This window comes from Anguilla rostrata, chromosome 2 (assembly GCF_018555375.3).
Source record: "Anguilla rostrata isolate EN2019 chromosome 2, ASM1855537v3, whole genome shotgun sequence".
Taxonomy (NCBI): Eukaryota; Metazoa; Chordata; class Actinopteri; order Anguilliformes; family Anguillidae; genus Anguilla; species Anguilla rostrata.
The window spans coordinates 6,177,380-6,197,468 of record NC_057934.1 but is presented as its reverse complement, the minus strand read 5'-3'; the positions used below and the strand labels follow the sequence as shown (position 1 = coordinate 6,197,468).

The 20,089-nt window shown below is 41.9% G+C and overlaps 1 protein-coding gene across 2 annotated transcripts; it reads right to left on the bottom strand.

Moving 5' to 3' along the window:
- Window positions 1-3,051: 3,051 nt before the first annotated feature.
- Window positions 3,052-18,898, bottom strand: LOC135244473 (leucine-rich repeat transmembrane protein FLRT3-like). Of its 2 annotated transcripts, none has more exons than XM_064316778.1 (3): window positions 18,614-18,898; window positions 9,698-10,612; window positions 3,052-6,342 (listed from the first exon to the last, which is right to left on the bottom strand). In XM_064316778.1, the coding sequence occupies exon 3, from the start codon at window positions 6,293-6,295 to the stop codon at window positions 4,346-4,348; it is 1,950 nt and encodes a 649-aa protein (XP_064172848.1). In that variant the 5' UTR covers window positions 6,296-6,342; window positions 9,698-10,612; window positions 18,614-18,898; the 3' UTR covers window positions 3,052-4,345. The 2 variants fall into 2 exon arrangements, with proteins under 2 accessions (XP_064172848.1, XP_064172859.1); XM_064316789.1 differs by having other exon boundaries at window positions 10,016-10,612.
- Between the last annotated feature and the right edge of the window lie 1,191 nt (window positions 18,899-20,089).

Sequence of the window (20,089 nt, the reverse complement as noted above, 5' to 3'; positions counted from 1 at the left end):
ACTACTTGAATTTTCTCACTTCTCCTGGAAAGCTGATTGATGGAGCCAAACCCCGACTTGCTGTAAACAAGGCCAGTAACTGTCAGAGAACAGCTTGAACGTTCTTATCTTCCGACTGCCATCACAGATTTATTTCTTTCTCCCCTCTTTTATTTTTCAACTCAGACAGTGCTAGCTAACAAAGAAGAAGTTTGATTTTTTTTTTTTACAAAAGTAGAAGACTAATGAAAACAAAAAAGTTCGGAAATAGTACAGAAAAGTTTCTTCTGCTCACAATTTTCTTCTGGAGTAATGTATATATTTTTTTCACTCACTCTGATGAACTTGTTTTTGTCTTGTTTTGGACTTATTTGAAATTTGGGACTTACATTTCTTTAGCAACTGTCAATACCCCAATTCTTACAGGACCAGATTTCTAATGACATCACCAAAGTTCTCCAGGCATTGACAGTTATCTAACTTTATGGCATCTATCTTAAATTTAGTCAACAATCCACCCAACTATTTTTTTTCACACTATCTACGTAATAGCATACTTTAAACTGCTGGTTAATGTACAGTCAAGCAGTAGATTGATGTATACATCAAACATTATAGCATATAAAATGCTGTACAATATATTCTGTTTAAAATGGGCCATTTTATTTAAAGGAATGCAGTTTTATTTTGTAAGTTTCACAATTTCATACAACAGTTCTTTATGTTTTATTATACCACAAATCATCATAATTGGGTATAGTGACTATGGAGTGTTTCCCAATATGATGAAAAAGGATAAAACGGGCAGTAAAACAGTTCACGATAATGCTGAGAAGTTACTTTGGGATGGCTTGTACCAAGGTAAATATAACAAAATAGTAAGTATAGCAAAATAGCTCAGGGCCACTCAGAAGTTGTCGCGTGAGACTGATGCTAATCGGAAAGGCCTCGACAATCTGCACAAAATGGCCGCAATTTCCGCATTCATGGCCGACTTCCAGCTGCTTCTCAGCTTTCTAGCTGCAGGTGTTCTAGTCTGGGAACAGCTGTGCATCGCGCTGTAATGTAGGGGCAGCATAAATTATACACCAGCGTTTCCCTAAATGCCTACGCTTCTGCTAAAACACGAATTAAACCAATTTTCGCTCTTTTTAAAGCCGATGGAAAATGGATTGTTTATGTCTTTATTCAACACAGAGATGGTCTCAGAAATTTCGTTTTGTATGCGTGCAGCCGATGCAATTCCATGTTTTGGCTTTGGAGAGGAAGAAAGAATCTTCTCCCTACACACCTCATGATCTTTATGTGCGGGCTGCAATTAAAGTCTAAATCAATGTGCACTGAAAACATCACTTATCATGCTTTCTATTTCAAGTTTAGTGTGAGTTTGGCGAGAGTATTCAATTACATTCCATGGTCAAGTAATTAACTTGGAGTAATAAATTCGGCAAGCCTTGTTGGACTGAATGGCCTGTTCTCATCATTATGTTGCGTTAAGAGTTTATGTTATATAGGGACAGAAGGAATATTCACATTCTGGTCTGTAATACAGATTAAGCTGTTTGAACATAATATTTGTGTAGCAATCTTAAATATCTGAGGTCTCCATGCTTACATATATGTGATGTCATAATACTGGTCCTCCTCCCAACCATTACCGAAACAAATTTTACATGCACTGTCGTTCTCTACTATTGTTACTACTAGTTGTATTACTATTGCTATTATTGGTGCTACTACTGCTAGCACTCCTCCTACTACTACTAATACTACTACTACTACTAATAATAATAACAATAATAATAATAATAAAAATAATAAAGATAAAGATAAAGAAGAAGACAAGACATGAGGTATACATAAAACCCCTCATGTTGGGGAAGGTATGGAGACCAACACATAGCACAAAGCTGAGGCTTTATTGTATAGGAAGTATCCATTCTGCACAGGCCCTGGTAATTTATTGTAGACAGCATGCAAAGCTTCGATCTTTCTGTCCCGAGTGTATTGCAGTAGTACAATGTCAGCAACAAAATTCAACAGGGACTCTTGTTTTACATGTATATCTTATCCTCCTTCAAAGGTAGTCAATCTATCAGTCAATCTATCAAAGTGAATAAAGCAACATGGAGCTCAGAAAAAAACTAAGGAAGAAAAAAAAAAGCATCTGCAACACAAAATCAATTGGCTTTGAGGTTTTTTGGCCCTGGATCGTTGACCCCTAAAGGTCGTAGTGCCAGACCCCACATTGAAAGAGCCCTCATCTAAGTAGCTAAACCTAATTGCTTCCATAAAACTGCACCTTTCAGATGACATTCAGTATTACTTTTTTCATGATGAAAAAAAAGAAACATTTTCCAAGCAAAGAGATTGAACATACCCTAAGAAAGCATACACTCAGAGTACACCGTTGGCGGCATTGTAAAAGCATTTGCTGAGAGTCTGAGTGATATGAACGGTCAAAGGGATGGAGGCAGTTAATTATGTCTTAAAGGCCATCGAACAAATGTAATATGCTGACAGGCTATTGCAAGTATGAAGAATGATTAAAAAAAAAAAGAAAAAATGAAATTAATTAAAAATCAGCTATTCTGTCTATTCTGCTCAGAAAGCACTTACTCGTCTGAGGTAATTAAAGTGTGGGCAGGCGTTTGTTCCTCTGACAGTACAAGGAGTGCTAAAAAAAGGGACGCGGACGACTTCGAGGCTCAAGTTAATATTCCTGCGCAAACATGGCCGCCTCCACAAGGCCTGATACCGCGTCCTGTATGTTGGCTAGCTATGCCTTGGAGGAGCTTCGGAAATGAGCATCCGTGTTATTAGCACAGTTTTAACTGCCGCTTTCGGCCAATCGGGGTAGTCATGCCCGCATTATAGGACGTATCCCCACGAGAAAATACCACTTCAGGCCTGCAGCCTGTATTTAAAAAAAAATTAAGAAATAAAAACTTCTCAAAGCTGTCTGTGTGCCTGTAAGCCAGCTATCGAAACGTGTAACATATAATTAGTGATGTTCATGTTTTTTTGGGTTGTTTTTCCTTTTTTCAGAGGGATGAGAAAAGAAACACCGCATTATGTTTTTTGTCCACTTTTATTCAGCAATATGACCAATATTTTATCATATTCAAGTGTGTATGAAAAAAAAAAAAATCACAGATTTTCAAAAGCTAAATACAATAAGCATCGGATCAAGGCACATACAAGACTAGCCAAAGGGCAAACAATGCACTTTGGTTTTCAGTTATAAAGAACAAATACCTTTGAATTCCGGCAACAAAATGTGGCTTAAAAAGAAAGAAAAGAAAAGAAAAAAAGAGTAAATTCAAAAAGAAATGAAACAGCTGACACTGTATCCAGAAAAGTACTAATTACAATTTTCTACCATTATTTATTTTTTTTCTTTTTTTTTTTCTGCCTCAATACACAGTTGTGTGCGTACTCTTAAAGGGCAGTGTTTACAGTTACATATGATACACTGGTCTGAATGGCGCTGCATTGCAGTTTCACTTTAAATCTACGTTACAATTAGTTAATCTTCGGTGTCAGCTCGCCCATTCCCCTTTAAGAATAGCATTGCCTTACAATGGTCTGTGTGCTTATTGGCCCTGTGCTGTAGTATGAAGTTCACTGTGGCGCATGAACGTGGTCTGCTCCTTAATCTTTTTTGCTTCCTACTGTGCAGCATCTTTGCTCCTCAAAAGCGATGACCACTCAACGGCGGCTCTGTGTCTGCCGATGAAATGCGGAAACGAAGCTGAAACAATCTCAGAAATGTACTTGTAACTCAGAATTCCTTAGAAACCCCAAACTTTTAGGGAGAGCCAAATATTTGCCGTCTGCTTGTCATTAAGAACATGAAATTACTGTGGCCATGTTTTTTTTTTAAATTTTATTTTCATGCTTTTGAAGATTTAACCTGATTTTGTTACATTTGAAATTTTTTCTGCTATCCACAAGGGAAAAATTACCTGTGCTTAGATGAGTTTTTTTTTCCCCCTTCACTTCTAATTTCAAGAAGTCTGATTGTTCAACAACGATAATAAAAACCCACTTTCACAGTTGACAAGTCATTTTTTTCAGTAGAACACCTTGAATTTGTCAGAAATCTCGAGCAAGGAAAATACAGTGCAAATTACTACAAATTTCTAAAATATAGAATCGCAGTTAGTGGCAATATACACTGACCGCAAGGTAGTTACCTGCAATCTAAACCTTTCTTCCTCAGTAAAAAGTCCATAAATATAAATATGGAAAATGTACAGAACATTGCGACTCCAGTCTTTTTCGAATCCAGTGTTTTGCCGAAGACCCACCGGTTTCCGAGTCGCATGTTTTGCAGTAAGAAGTCTCAGATCCGTATTCATTATCATGAATGGGAGTAATCTGAATCTGGTATTCCACTGTCTCTGTAACTTCTGTTGCAACTGTTGTTGTCACTGTGCGGGCTCTTGTACAGGCTCAAGCCGTTCGGTGGGAAAATTGTGTGTATTATAAACTCTTCCTTGGAAACAATCCCATGGTTTATCGGTATCATTTGAAATGACGTCTCTCGGATTTCCAAGATGGAGTTGTCCTTCTTGGTTCCCGCCTCCGCGTAGTCGTCTTTTCTCCGGCGGCCTTTGTTGTAGGTGCAGTTCCTGGAAAAGAGAGAGCCGTTCCTGTGAACGTACCAGCACACCAGCGCCAGGACGATGATCGCCAGAAACGCCACGGCTCCACCAATAATCGGCGCCAGCGGCAGGTTGGAATTTTTGTAAGGCTCCTTCTCCTGCTCCCGGTTGAGGGTCGTGGTGGGCTTGTAGGCCCTCAGGGATCCGGTTTCCGTTTCTATGCAGACGGGCGCTTCGTCGGAAAGGTAAACGTTGCTGGTTTCCATAGGAACCATGCATATCCGGTAAGAGGAGTCCGGCTCGAGGGCGGTCAGCAGGTAATCGGTCTTCTCGCCCTGGACGATGGTCTCCGTGATGGACCCAAACGAGGAGCTGTGACCCATCCTGAGCCAGCTCAGCCTCAGTGCAGTCATCGGCTGGGCCACCTCCCAGGAAATGTGCACGGTCTCCGCTCCGGCGGACCTCACGACGATGTTGGTGATCTTCTTCCCCGACGGCGTAGGGCCGCGGTAATGTTTACTTAAGTCCGGCCCCTTGACTACCGGTCTTTTGGTGACAAACACAGGCCACTGTCCTCTGGAAGGGGGCAGGTTATTCGAAACAGTACCGGTCTCATAGGTCGGAGGGATGTCGGCCGCCGCACAGTTGAAGAGGTCGGTGGCCAGGTCCTTGATGGCCATGCCCTTGACCTTGTCGGGGCCCTGGCACATTAGGCCCCGCACGTTGACCTTGGATGGCAGGGAGCGCAGCCAGTCCCGCACCCACTTCATCCCGCAGTCGCAGTACCAGGGGTTGTTTCGCAGGAGCAGGTGGGTGAGGTTGTCCAGGTCGTCAAAGACACCCAGGGGGAGGCTGCTCAGGTTGTTTCCGGAAAGGTCCAGCCGGTAGAGCTGGCGCAGGAAGGCGAAGGCCCCCGGCGGGACCCGGTTGATGTGGTTGTCCTGCAGCTGGAGCTTCTCCAGGCTGGTACCGGGCAGGTTAGCGGGCGGGGAGGTGAGGGAGTTGCGCACCAGCGAGAGCTCCGTCAAGTTGATCAGGTTGATGAAGGCCATCTCCCCGATCCGCTTGTTGTTGAGCAGGTTGCCATCCAGCACCAGCCGCTTGAGGTTTATGAGGTCCTGCAGGGCCTCCTCGGAGATGGAGGAGATGCGGTTGTCGTCGAATCGCAGCTCCTCGATGGTCGTGGGCAGGCCCAGGGGGATGGAACTCAGGTGGTTCCGGGACAGGAAGAGCAGCCGGAGGTGGTTGCTGTCCCGGAACGCCCCTTCCTCGATGCTGACGGCCGAGACTGAGTTGTCGTCCAGGTGCAGCTCCTCGATGAAGGGGATCTGGCCCATCGAGGAGTGAGTGATAGTCCGGACGTTGTTCTCCTGCAGGTGCAGCTCCTTGACGTTCCTGGGCAGGTTGGTGGGGAACTCCTCCAGGTTGTTGCAGTACAGGTAAATCTTCTCCACCTGGACGAGCCTGCGAAGCTCTGCGGGGATCCCTGCGCTGTTGATGCGGTTGTTCTGCAGGTACAGGATGGTAGCGTCCTCGGGGATCCCCAGGGGGATGGAGGTAAGGCCTCGATCGTTGCAGTAGATGAACGTCCCGTCACAACGGCACGACGAGGGGCAGGATGTTGCCCTCGCCGCTGGGATCAGCAGGCCCAGGATTACCCCCACCCTGCTGAGGAAGAGGACGCAGGAGCTGTGCTTCCAGGTCATCCCGAATTCTTTATACCTTCTTACGGAGTGGAAGCAGAGTGAGCACCCTAGAAGAAGGACAAATAAGGAAAACGATTAATATACAATGGGATTCATTCATGCCAGATTCATTTTTTTTCCTTCTGCATGGCACGCATTATATTTCAAAATAACTTAAGTATTCAAAAAGGAGGGGTGGGGGATGAGTCTGTTCTTCTTGGAAAACATTAGCATACGCTTCTGTAGCTCCCTTCTCCTTCTGTAAAGTGTTCTTGTTAGAAAATATCATGCATTCTCAGGGGACCCTGGTTTACTTTAAAGAAAAAAACAGCATGATTGAGGAGTAATTTACAGAGCATTTTTATTCTGGACCACTCCCGCACTAAACACTGTCTGGCACATTTAAACATATCCCATAAATTCACTTTGCACAACAGGGTATATACAGTAATGCATTGGAATAATGCAGTGGTATGCTACAATGATGAATGTGAGATTATTCATTTTCTCTCCTTAAGTGACCCTGCAATCAAATCAGTGCCTGCCCCAAAGCCCATTTATTAATGACAAAGGAAGATATGCGGCTTGCATAAATGACTTGATGGGGTTTTGCTTTTATGAAAATATGAACATTAGACCAGCTGCTACTGTTGGCACTACAACTGCTTTTGGTACTGCTGCCACAGCTGCTGCTACTAATACTAGGGGAATAATAATACTACTACTAATAATAATAATAATAATAATTAGTGTTGTTATTATGATTTATCTCTGCACCCCCAACCACCACCCCCCCAACATTATGTTCACATATATTACCATAGTTATAATGTAAGAAGCAAGTTTATGAAGAAGCAGAAGCAATACCTCATACACTATTAAATGATTAACTTTTGCAATTACATCTAGTTTTCTTTTTTTTTTTTTTTTAAATCTGAGCACAGTTAATTAATTTCATGCCAGTACTGGTATTTAATGTATTTTGGCTGGTTGCATTTAATGTGATGGTGGCAGGATGCTCTTTTTACAAATTTTCGTTGGGAGGGTTATTTGTTTGAGTCTGTCTCATTTAATGTGTTTCAGTTGTGTTTAAAACTGGTTTCACTTTCAACTTTCAGGAACAGAAAATATAAAATAAAGTTTGAATCAAATAAAATTGATGCAGTATACAGCGCAAGTTATTGAGACAACACAGAAAGTCATAACTAGATCCTTAAAATGCCTATCATGGGATGTCTTTATTTTGTTTATTAGTCTTTATACATCTGATAAATCATATATTTTAATCTGGGGAACAATGACTGAAACAGGTCTGCTGCTTTTGCAAAATATGTTTTAAACATGGCAAACAAATTTTCCTAATGCATTATCTATGCGAGAAGGGAATGAAATGCCTTTTCGTGGAGTCTAAAAATCACGGCGGCCGATGCATTATTCAGGGAGGGAAAAGTTATGAACTGTTATCATTCACGTTACCGCAGAGAACATGACCTCTACCTGGGGAGAGGGAAGCTATATTGCCGCTTCTCTCCGCAAATGATGCCGCAAAGCACCGAGAAGATTTCCCCCTTAAGTTCCGGCATTCATCTTTTCCAGTCAGGCCTCTCAGATGTTTTGGTGCCACTGGAGTTTATCGCTTGTCTTATTTAAATCGTCTTTTCACATCCTCCACACACATTGGAGGAGGAGAGAATAAAAGTCACCCCCCTCCAGATAGGTTTCAAACAGTGAGGGGAAGGGGGGGGGGGGATACTGACATATCATCATAGCTGCACATTAAAGGCCAGCCGAATATGCATCCCATGCTACATTGCTTGTACTGAATTGCACTGTGAGGCCTTGCTAGCATGTTCGGAAACATCCCCTTCACTACAGTGCATAAAGTAGCTTCTGCGTATAAACCCAACAGATATGGCGCCAGACTAACTGAACTCGGGGTCTGCGGGTCACATGACCGTATGATGTCGTTCCATTTATGTTTCATACATCAAGAGAATGGAAGGGCAGAACATATTCTGCCATATATAGTCAAATGTCCACAGGGAACATAGTCACGTTTTTTTTTTTTAATTAATGTTATCAATATGCATATGCTTTTTTGAACTAAGCACAAGGGTAATACATGTGACTAATGAAATCAATAATTTATTTGCATCTAGATGGATTACTGTTTTATGAATCTGGATTTGATGCTGTGAGCACAATGCATCTCATGACTGGATATGTAGTTTAAAAGCATTATGAAACATTCATAAAATCATTATTATTGGGATGGAATTAATGAACCTTTGTTATTTTCCTTAATGTCTGGATAATTAAGAAGCTTATTTTTGATGACACTGATTCCTAGAGCTACTCTTAAACTTTCATTAGGCACACGGCAAGGCTAAGAGTGATTAGTATCACATCAAGTCCCAGGTCTTCAAAGGGCCGAAAGGTTTTAATAATCTGTACATTTACTGTCTGAGACATATCCCCCCCCCTCCCCGCCCACCAGTTAGATGCATACATTTGGGCAAATTCATGCCAAAAGAAATCCTGTTCTTTTTTATTAAACTAGTTCATAATTCTATTTTGAAATTGCTAAAATACAAAAATTTTTAAGAATGAACAGAGGAAGCTTTACACATAAACAGAAAATGAGCAAATTAAGAACTTTCAGAGCAGCAATCAGCTTTTAAGAGAGATAAGAAATTATTCAACAAGATGTGACTCATGTCGATGACTGTTGTTTATGTTTCATAGTTTGGTGCAGTGAGCATATGGGTATTAACAAATAAACAAAACAAAAAAAAACTGTCTGTGCAAAATTTAACAACAGATGATTTCCAGCAGCTGGCAAGCTGCCAAGTTTGCATCAGTGAGTCTGTCCTCCTCCGTGAAATTACTTCTACCCTTCCCCCAATATTCCCCACTCAAAATGTATTTTCCATGGAGAAATTAGTCAAAAATAATCATTTGCATTCTTATGCTGACGACGACGGCTGTAATTTGCCCCTATAGGTTTAAAACAGTCTCAGAGCCATTGGCTAGCTCTACCCACTGAGAGGGCAGGACTTATGCTGAGACTGACTCGTTATCTTCTAATAGCAGGTTCGCCGCCCAAACCAAGGAAGCTTTCTGCAATGAAAACAAGGTGTAACCCAAGCCTTGAGGTTAAATCATTGATGTGAAATTTTCCCAAAGTGGAATATAATCCATAAAAACTTAAAACTGTGCATTTGCCCTGCAGATTTATTATTCAAACTCGCCTCTCCCCCCCGGCCATTAATATTTATAAGCAGGTTCTTCTTCAGCTGTTGGGGCCAAGTCCGTGTTTCCCCACTTACACATGACTGCCTCGACCCATCTCCCCTCCTCATAAACCGTCGTTTAATCGCTCGAGCAGCAAACGAGAAAAAAAGGCATCCATATTTGCCTTACCTGATTACAAATATCTGGCAAATCCTTCTGTGGTGCAGAAGACCTATGGGAAGCTGATTCAGAGCTTATGAGGTAGAGCTTCAACCCCTTTTCTTCTTTCAGGAAGAGCTGATCAATGTATCAGTGTGGGCTGGGGCTCTCTTTGGTAATATCCTGTCAAATCAGTGTTTGCCAAACTGATCCTTGTTTGTACTGCTGACCTCCTGCCGTTGTCCACTCCCCCCCCCCACTCTTGAGCGTTCATCCCTTACAAAGGGTTCCTCATGATAGCTAAGCCCACCCTCCCCCCAAAAAAAGGGCCTCTGCTTGAAGACAAACCTTAAGCTTCCTACTCCTCCTGCTCAGGAATGCGATTTTCGGGGGAATAATGAATCCGACCCCCCCTCCTCCTCCTCTCCCTCGCGCGTAGGATCCCTTTGTTGTCAAGGCCAGCAGCCGCGACACAAATTAGAGCCCTTTGTACGCCTGGGAGGCTCCTCTCTTTGAAGGGGATGAGAACGGCGGCTCTCGCGTCTCCTCGGGGAGATCATTCGCCTTCCCAGAAGCCCCGGTGATGTCCGTGAGGGCGGGCGTGCGCCCCGCCGGGTTCCCCTGCTAGAGCTCTACCGCCGGGCCGGTCCAGCCCTCTGCGCGCCGAAAAAATCCACCCCGGTGGGCATTTCCCCAGTGCCGCTCTCTCAGGAACAGTGGCTAACTCCCAAACGGACGTCCCAAGAGTCATTGGTCCAGCTCCCCGGGGCTCGGTTGGACTCCTCCAGCCATGTCGTTTGCCGATGTCCAAAAAACAAAGAGGGAATAAAAAATATATGTATATATATATATATCCCCCTGGACTTGAAGGTCACCAGCGAAGGTCTGTCGCTCCCCCCTTCGCTTTCTTGCGTTCTCTTGTAATTCCTGACCTTCTGCTAATCTCTGTAAGAACAATTCACAAGAGTGACACGAGGTTAGCTACGAGTCTGGATCTCATACGGATGCAATTAGAATTAGCCATGCGTGAAACATTTATGACCAAGCACAGCTGATGGGAGATAAATCAAGAGTTTATTAGTATGTAAATGCTATCCCAACTGTAAATAGGAGATTGAGATAGGTGTGTCCTTTTAAGCCTAACACAGCACAACCAAATCATTATGAGTTCTAAAAATTGTTACATAAATTACTCAACAATTGACTTATTTTAATCCACTGGTACTCAGGGGTACACTTCTAACACAAACAGATCCAGATTCCAAAAATACCTCCCCAGAAAAGCGACGATGGTGATTATTTGGGTACGCTGATTACATTTAAAAACTGAGCACGCTTTTTTATGGCTGTACGTATGCAATTACAATGACTGGCAGGGTTCAAGGGTGAAATTAAACAGTGAATGTTGACTTTGAGGGCCCTCTGCACGTTCGTGTTTTCAGATGGAAAGGCAAACTCCTCTTGGGAAAACGCCCTATGTCTTGCACTTGTGCGAACGCCTTCTCCACAGCACAGGAGCTTTGACCAGGAAGGTTGCACCGCCAGCCGGGCACGGTTTTAGAGTTTCTGCTACCCGAGGCGAGATTGCAGAACCGGTAGGGTGTGTGTGTGTGTGTGAGTGTGTGTGGACCCACGATTGAGGCCCTTCTGGATAGACAGCACCCAGGGTTGACCACCTGTGTCGCCTATGCCTCCTATAACCCACCCCCCACCACCAGTACCGATTTTAATCTAGAATGGGAATGGTGAACCCTGGGACAATAGCTTCTTGTTTTTTCCCTGCATAAATTACCCAGCATCCTGCATTAAACAAAACCCAACTTGGATCTGTTAGCCTTTAGGGGCTGGGCTCATTGTCAGCAATAGCCGAGAACATGCCCATGTGATGCTCGCTCTTATTATTCCCCTTGAGGTCTGCAGAGCTGCCATTTAGCGCGATGCTACGCTTTGGTGCAGGTCAGAGTGTCCAGAAAAAAAGGGGTTTTTATCAGGATTAAACAGGGCCATTAAGAAACTCCAGTTTGCCTCAGAGCGAGGACAAAGTAATTGATGTCGGTCGAAAGGGACAATTATAAATTCCTTTCAGTTTGAGCCCAGGGATGTTTAGGTTATCTTCAAAGGCTTGGTACTAAAAAGATTTTCAAAAGTGCAAATACAATTTTTTTTTATTTTCTGTCTTGCCATGCAGTAGCCTTGCATCTGTGACAAAACAACCCCTATTTAAAAAAAAAAAAAAAAAAAACTTGGAGATTCTCTGTATTGTAAACGCCCTCATGGTTTCCTTCTGACTGGCTCTAAATCCACTAATAACAACGATAATAATAAACTGTTGTTTTAGCGACCAGTTCAGGGGTGGGTTAATATTCTCAGAATGCCATTTCAGGTAGCAACAGATACTGCCATCAAACCATTATCGGACCCACCCCAAAGCTTGCTTTGTGTCCTGAAAGAGACCTGTGTACCCTCACACAGACTCTACACGTTCACCTTTATTTAGGTAACACATCAAAAGCCATTCCTCTATCCGTTTCTGACAGTCTGTAAATCCAGTAGGAACAATGATTCATTTCAAGATCTACTATCCGGGCGAGGCGCAGTGCAGCCCTTGGAAGACCAGGGGCTGTCTACAAGCTCATGGATTATTAACAAGGGCTCTGGTTAAAAATGTACATGGGATATGAACCTGGCAATTGTCAAACTCTCATCAACATTGAGCAGCTGCCAGTCAGATTACCCAGAATCCTCCTTTACCTTGTGAATTTTTATCTCCATCCTTGCCCTCAGAACCTACCCTCGTTTCCCTCCACTATACTAGTGACTGTATATTGGATTTTTTTTAAAAAGAGGATAGAGTTTGGTGGGCATTATGAACACATTACTAAGCTATTTGATTGCTTATATATGGTCGATAGAGTGAGTAAAACCTAACATTTTTAGGAATTTAGAAACCTCGCCAGGACAGGTATTTTTGGTTCCAAAAATACAGAAATGCTAGAGAAAAGAGGATGTCCGGTCAGCCTATCGTCCACATGCAAGTTCCGTGATACCTCCATGCTATGAATAAAAAGAGTCTCTGCCATTGTCCTGGTATCACAGTACGTGGCCCACTGAGACATTTTGCAGTGTGCTGCCTTCTTTTCATAATTCAGCTGCAGAAAAACAGCAAAGCAATTGGAGGAATAGGTTTCCTCTAGATGGTTACCGCTCTTGGTAAAGGCAGAACTCGGAATTTGGCCTCCTAACTTGAATAGAGTACCTACCAGGCAAGTTTAATGACCCCTCCCACTCTGTTTGTGTCACCTAAATACAGTCCTGTCTCTCATATTGTATCTGAGGATTAGAGTCTGAAGAAAAACAACAGATGTGACCAGCCAAATGTTATCTGAAGATTCGTAGGAGGCACAGGGAGACACACTTGAAAACCAGTCATTTTCAACTGCATTTATAAAAGAAAATACTATGAAAGTGTGCAAAATGAGATACGAAATTTAATCAACGAATGACAGAAAGGAAAGAAATGGGATCACTGCTCTTTGGAAAAGGTTATATTCATGTGGGTCTACAGGGGGAGGGGCATAGCTCTCTCTGTGTGCTCACCTCCATCTATAATTCCAATTGAATGGCAGCTGTTACTTTTATTGCTGCTAATAATATAGTCACAGCCAGTTTAAAAGATTTCAGAAATTACATGGTGTGGGAATGTTTTTTTTTTTTTTTGTGCCAAATTGCATCACTACGCGAATATGCATTTGGTGTTGCTGTCAGGTTAACAATTTAGTTGTGGGGAAATAATGTAAAAGAAGTTAAGATAATAAAATAATGTGAGTTTAATACTTTTGGTGCATCATTTTGAAATAAATAAATAAAATAAATGATTGTATGATTTAGAATGTGCATGTCAGTGTGTGTCTGTAAGGTCAACCATGGCTGTATCCTTTATGGAGACAAAATATTCTATTGCAAATGTGGGCTTTTCAGAAAGTACAGTGGTAAATATATTTTACAACAATGAATTACACTGTATGATATGATGCATTATATAATATCTTCCCAATTGTTGTGAAGTGTTGTGCTTTGAGAATCACAATAATGCTTTCTTAATGCATCTGTTGCCTTGCTTGTCTTCATGTATTTATAGCACGATAGATAGAAAAATGGTCAAAGGGAAAACTGTAAAACTGTTCACTGCTGCAAGAGGGATATCTACACCTTACACAGGCCAAAAGACTGGATGAGTGCTGGATTCATTCGCAGTGAACTTGGCCAACTGGATGTCACGTCACCCTCACGAATTGTCTTGTGCCCTATACTTCAAGTCCAGCGAAACATGAAATCCAAAGCACAGAGTTACTCCCCCTGAAACCCTTAAATCCATTGGCATTGTACAAGGAAGGCCTGAAGGCTCAGGCCATCTGCTCAGTAAATGTTTCTAATTAATTCCCTGTTTTCAAACGGGACCGGGCTCCACTTTTTTTTTCCACATCCATCCATCCATCCATCCATCCATTAAAAAAAAGATAGCTAATTTCTGCTATAAGAAACAGATGTGGATCGACCGCCATTACTTATTTATTTATTGTATTGTATTGCAAGTTTCCAGAAAAAAACTGGGAATCGCAGGGAATTATTTGGCAAGTTATTGTATGGTTGGTTAACAAAAAAAAGAAGGAGGAGATTAGAGAAAGAGAAGTAAAAAAAAACAACAAAAAAAAACTCCCAGACATCACGCGGAGCGTAACACGCTATTGTCCGCGATCTTTTTCCAAGAGCAGAGGGAGACCAGGGGGAGGAAGAGGTCTTTCTCTCCGCGTGGGAGGGCTTTCTTTGGGGCAGGCGAGACCCGCTGGCCCTCACGGTGAGCGCAGTCTGTCTTTCTACCTCGCCGGGTCACCGCTTTTTTTTTCCACCATCATCGGATTTCGCCCGAGCCCCCCAGGGCCCATTGTCCGACACCAGACGGGCAGAAGTCCCTTTAGAATGGGCTTCCAGGGGGTTAGCGGGGAATTTTTTATTTATTTATTTTTTTTTAAATTTTCAAATAAATCTAAGTGCTGCTTTCATAACTGGTATTAGCATTTTTCTTATCTGGCAAAACGTTCAACCACTTTTCTGAGGTGTGGAATGTGATAATGTGTGCCTCTCCAAAGTCTTTCTTTCTTTTTTGTAATAACCCCATCTTTTGCTAAGAGTGTATGACTGTACGATGGCCAACAACCTGCTCACTGCTGCAACTTACAATTTAGTCTTTTGGCGGATGCTTTTAGCCAAAGCAGCTAAATCTTGTTAATACCAGGTTGCGGTGAGCAGCTACTTTTATAACAAACTCATTTAGCCCCACTTAATACAAAGAAAGCCAAAGTGGATACAATATGTTCTATGTAACTACAGAAAAACTGGACTCCTAAACCATTGATGTATTTGGGAGGCCTGCTTCAAGTTGTTTGTTGTTCTTATTCAGGGATTTTTTTTTGTAAGTACTGCTAAAAGTCCCTGACTGTGACAGAAATGTGAAGGAAATGATGAGATTCAGAGCCCAGAAAAGGAGCAAGCCAACCATGAATAAAGCTTCTCTAAGTCCTGGATGAACACAATCTTTTTTTCTGTCGTTAAACTATGAGGGATTGGAACAGGCAGCCTCTGTGAATTTATGCATGTGGGTGCATGCACCTGCATAGGCCTTTCAATGTCGAGTTTAAATGAATGGAGAAAAATAAACACACGTAATTGAAGTCAAAGGTCCTGCACTAATGCAAGTTTTCTTTTCTTTCTTTTTTTTTTCTTTTCCCCTCACATAATCAGAATTGGCCCTTCAGTCATTGGCTAGAACCAAAGGATGTCAGGAACCATCTTGTGGCAGGGTTTTGGGGCCAAATTCATTTCAGTTCTGCCACTTCAGTAAACTATTTGGAATTCAGTTGACAAATTGTAATGCCATCTGTATTTTTGGATGTAAACTGTAAGGTGGGTCCTTTCAAATTCATGAAATGTGATTGGCAGTCCAAGTTTACCCTGTCTGTAAAACAAATCAAGGTGGCGCTACTTAAAATAACAAATAAACTAGCTGTCTTAAAATCTCGAGTTAGACGAGCAATGGACCTTCACTTCTCCATACCCGTTCTCTGTGAACTGTATGACAAAGTATGACGAACTGAAGATCCAATGTTTTCCTAACTCAAGACTTTAAGTCAGGCCAGGTTAATCGCTATTTTGAGCAGACCAACCTTGATTTTTTTATTTATTTTTTAAACGGTGTATACAGAGAGGTCGGGGGAAGAGCCCGTGGATCAGGCTGCTTGGAGAGCCAGGCAACAGCCACGACGGTTGTTCCCCGCTTGGGGGTGGTAAGAGCCGGGAGATGCCCGACTCCCGGCTTCAGCGGGTTTTGGCGGTACACATGGCTGCACACGCCCCCCCCCACCCCCCACCCCACCTCACCCCAACCCCCCCCCCCCCCCCGGCCTTTAATCACCACACCGCCGTCCTGCTGAGGGCAGTGAAGCAAGCCCTGGCGCTGCCCAACTAGAGTACTCACGGAAGGTCTTTTTTTTTTCTTTATGCTTTTTATTTATTTTATTATTATTATTATTATTTTTTTACCTTAGCTTAAATCCAATCACCTACGTGTCACTTTTGGGGGGTGGGGGGTACCTTGAGAGAAAGAACAAGCTTCTTATCTGTCTTCAAAAAAAAAAAAAAGAAAAAAAAAACATTCACTTTCTGAACTGAAACCGAAGGAATGAGCTTTTTTTTATTGGTTGTGGTGTTTCAAATAAATTTACTGTGGCAGGTTATGAGCAATGCAGCCATAATTTCTGACATATTATTTATTTATATATTTATTTCCCTCATCCAATGCAGATCAATGTTTATGGTTCAATAGCCATAAAGAATTCAACATGTGGCTTTATTGATATAAAGAGAGACATATTTCTCCTCAGGAGCTGTAAAAGATGCATTATTCTTTAAAATAAATAAATACTCTCATAGACTTTGATTGTCCTATAAGGATATATGCTTTTGACGTGTCAAAATGGGTATTCCTGGATCTGTCACAAATACATCGGTTATATTCCTTATTGCCTGCTAATTTGTGAAACTATCAACCTGTGTTTTCGTCCTTCCCATTACATTCAAATAAAATATGTGGTTCTCCTCCTTAATAGTTAAAAGTTAACCCTTTCCTACAGAACACTTCATTTCTCAACAGGGATCTGTTCAAATATATACATATTTCAAAGGAGTTTATCGCAAACATACGTAAATACAGATGAACAATTAGCAACATGTCATTAATAAATAAATAGATTTGCTTTGATGACAACAAAGTATAGAGATGGAAAATCGATCTACCTAACTGAAGTTATCTATCAATCTGTTCTATCATATTGAAGATGTGACAACATGAGCTTTCTGTTTAGATGCTTGTTAAGAAGTTACGAGATCGTCAGCATTAGACTGCAGTTAGTGAAGATGACACAAAAACGCGGTCGCGAACAACAGTGCAGCAAGCTTACAGCAGCTCGGAGCTGCGACGTTTGGACAGCTCGGTTTGACTTCCCCAGCCTCCGAGAACACTGCGAGCATTATTCCCTTTCCTACGGCCGCCTCTTTCATTGCCGCTGCCGTGATTACGGCTGACATTACCGCTAGTTTTATGCTATCGTGCTGCTGTTTCGGTCGGGGGGGAGTTCGCAATAATGAAAGGACCCCAGTCCTGCAGCTGTTCGTCTCTCGTTAAGCGTCTGTGACTACGCATGCACTCGTTTCAATGCTGGTAGCCGTAAATGCGCACAGTCTCCGCGGAGAGGGGACACACGGATGCAGAATCACGTTTGCACAGTGCTAACAACCGGTAAAAATAAATAAATAATTTAGAAAAAATAATAAAATCGTTCACAGCTGAGATGCACGAATGTGCGCGGTTGTTCTATGGCACATGACCGCAAAGGATATAATTTTTAGGACTCCAGTAGCAAAAATCAAAAGCAGCCTCTGACGTGAGGTGTGCCTGCGTTACATAGCCTTCCGAGACACATATTGCAAGTACTGAAGATGTGTAGTTTTAGAGTAGCACTGCCATTTCTTTATCTTTATGCTAGATCAGGCTATATTCTACACTTTGTTTCCTTATTGAATATTTGTAAGAAGGAATACATGTTGCTATACTTCTGCAGAGTAGTACTTTTCACACAGAGAGAGAAAGGGAAAAAGAGAGGGAAAGAAGGGGATGGAGAGGGGGGAGAGAGATGGAGGAACAACAGATATAAAGAAAGAGAAACAGAAAAAGATATGTAAGGACAGAAAGAGAGAAGAGGACAGAAATTTAGCAGTGTGTGTCAGAGACGAAGCACATCTTGTGCTCAACTGCATATGTGTATACCAGGAGAGTGTGCGGACTGTATGATGAAGCTTTGTAGATGTACCTTCGGATGGAGATATAACCAGTAAAACCATACTACTTTGTTGTGTTCAGATTTTCTCATTTTAACACATTCCTAGGACAGTTTTCCAAAATCATATGAAAATATCATGTACAGATGTCTGACAAGTGAATCCCACTTACGCGTTCTCACAAAATGGACTGTAATCCAGTGAATAAACCTTAGAGGGATTGTTGAATGTAAGTTGAAAACATGCAGCTCCTTTACAGCACAGCACTGATTTTCTTTAACAATAATCAATTCCTGGGTTATCACGCATCTATAGTTTCATCACATGGGATTAAACAGTGTTTTGACTGAATAAAAATATCCTGGAACTAATTTGTTGCGTTATAAATGCACTGCCAGTAGTGACCACTGTCTTCAGCTATAATGTCCAGGTAAACGCCAGATTACTTAACCAGAGAAAAAAAGAGATGCTCAAAACATTAGTTTCACTGAAATCAAAGAAAGGGGAGAATGCAAAATCATCCCGCTTTTTGAAACACAGAAACTCAAATCTTACCTGCAGAATCAAGAGGGAAATCAGCTAACAAAAAAAATAATCCTTATCTTTTAAAATTAATGCCAGGAAAAAAAAAGAAAAAGAAAGAAAAAAAAAAACAAAACAAATCCAATTTAAGAGGAATCACAGCTGTTCAAAAATGTTATTTAGCCTTCAACTCCAAAGGAAAAAAAAAATACACAATTGACAGCCTAAAAGATGCTTGCATTTTTTTCTTTCTTTTTTTTTCCTTCACGGCACTAATAGTGTAACAGTAGCAGCAGTGTGTGTGTTCCTGCCACGGAGCCCATTCCGAGTGTGAAGTGGATTCTGCCTTTAGCTCGGCTTCAATAGACCACTGATGTCATACAGAGGAGGAGCTCTCTCTCTCTCTCTCTCTCTCTCTCTCTCTCTCTCTCTCTCTCTCTGAGTTCCCTCCCACTCACTCAAAGCAAAAAGATGTTGAGACGGTGTACAACGGGTTGTGGGCACTAGAGGGCGCATTAGAGAGCGAACGAGGACCGGAATCAGGCTGCTTCTTTTTAGGCTTGTTATACAATATCACCTCGTAAATTTCTGGAAAAAAAAATACTGGAAGAGAGAGATAGATTAGATAAAGAGAGTGATAAAGAGAGAGAGAGAGAGAGAGAGAGAGACAGATCCTCCTCTGTATGACATAAGTACTGTATTGTGTGTGAGCCAAGGAGGGGGACATATCTGTGTAGCATGGTCTAGTTTTTAACACGTGAGCCACTATGCCCATCACTCAAAACATTTTTGTTTTAGTCTCTCACAGAAGCATGAACACTGTAGGTTTTAGTGATCCTGCCTCAAACAGTAATTGTGTCCTTCTCAGTTTCACAATGTTAGGTGGTCCATACGAAAATATCTGTCCATGCGGGATTTCTAAATTCCTAAAAATGTCTGGTTAGGTTTTGTTCAGTCCACATACCATATATAAACAAACGATTTGCCTAGTAGTATATTCATAACGCCCGCCTACCTCTGCTCTCTTTTTTTATCCAATGTATGTTTATCCAATGTCTGCATGTCCTACACAATGTTAACCCTTTGAAGAGGAGGGTTTTTGGATAGCTCACACAACATTCCTTCAAGAACATTCTCATATCGTATTTGTGATCTTGCACATTAAATATTCCCATGAAAGCTGAAGTGTCAATTTGGCCCATTCTCGTTGCTTCCTAGTGTTTCCGAATACCTCACCAGTGGTTCCAAAATGTGTGTGTTTGTGTGTGTGTGTGTGTGTGGTAATTTGGTGCTGCCTTTTTACCAAAGGTTGACCTGACCAAAAAAAAAAAAAAGCTTTGGAACTACTACGAAGCTCAGCCTAACTGGATTGCATTCGCCTCTTGCTGTTCACATTTGGGAAAAACTGGAACTGCTCCCAAAAACCAAGGAGGGGAAACCTAGGAAAAAAAGCTGTTGCAGGAGTCAATGTCTCTCTGCACTACAAGACTGGGATGGCAGGGTCCTCAC

Coding starts and splice junctions, on each gene's coding strand:
- LOC135244473 (XM_064316778.1), bottom strand. CDS start 6,295: ATGACCTGGAAGCACAGCTCCTGCGTCCTCTTCCTCAGCAGGGTGGGG.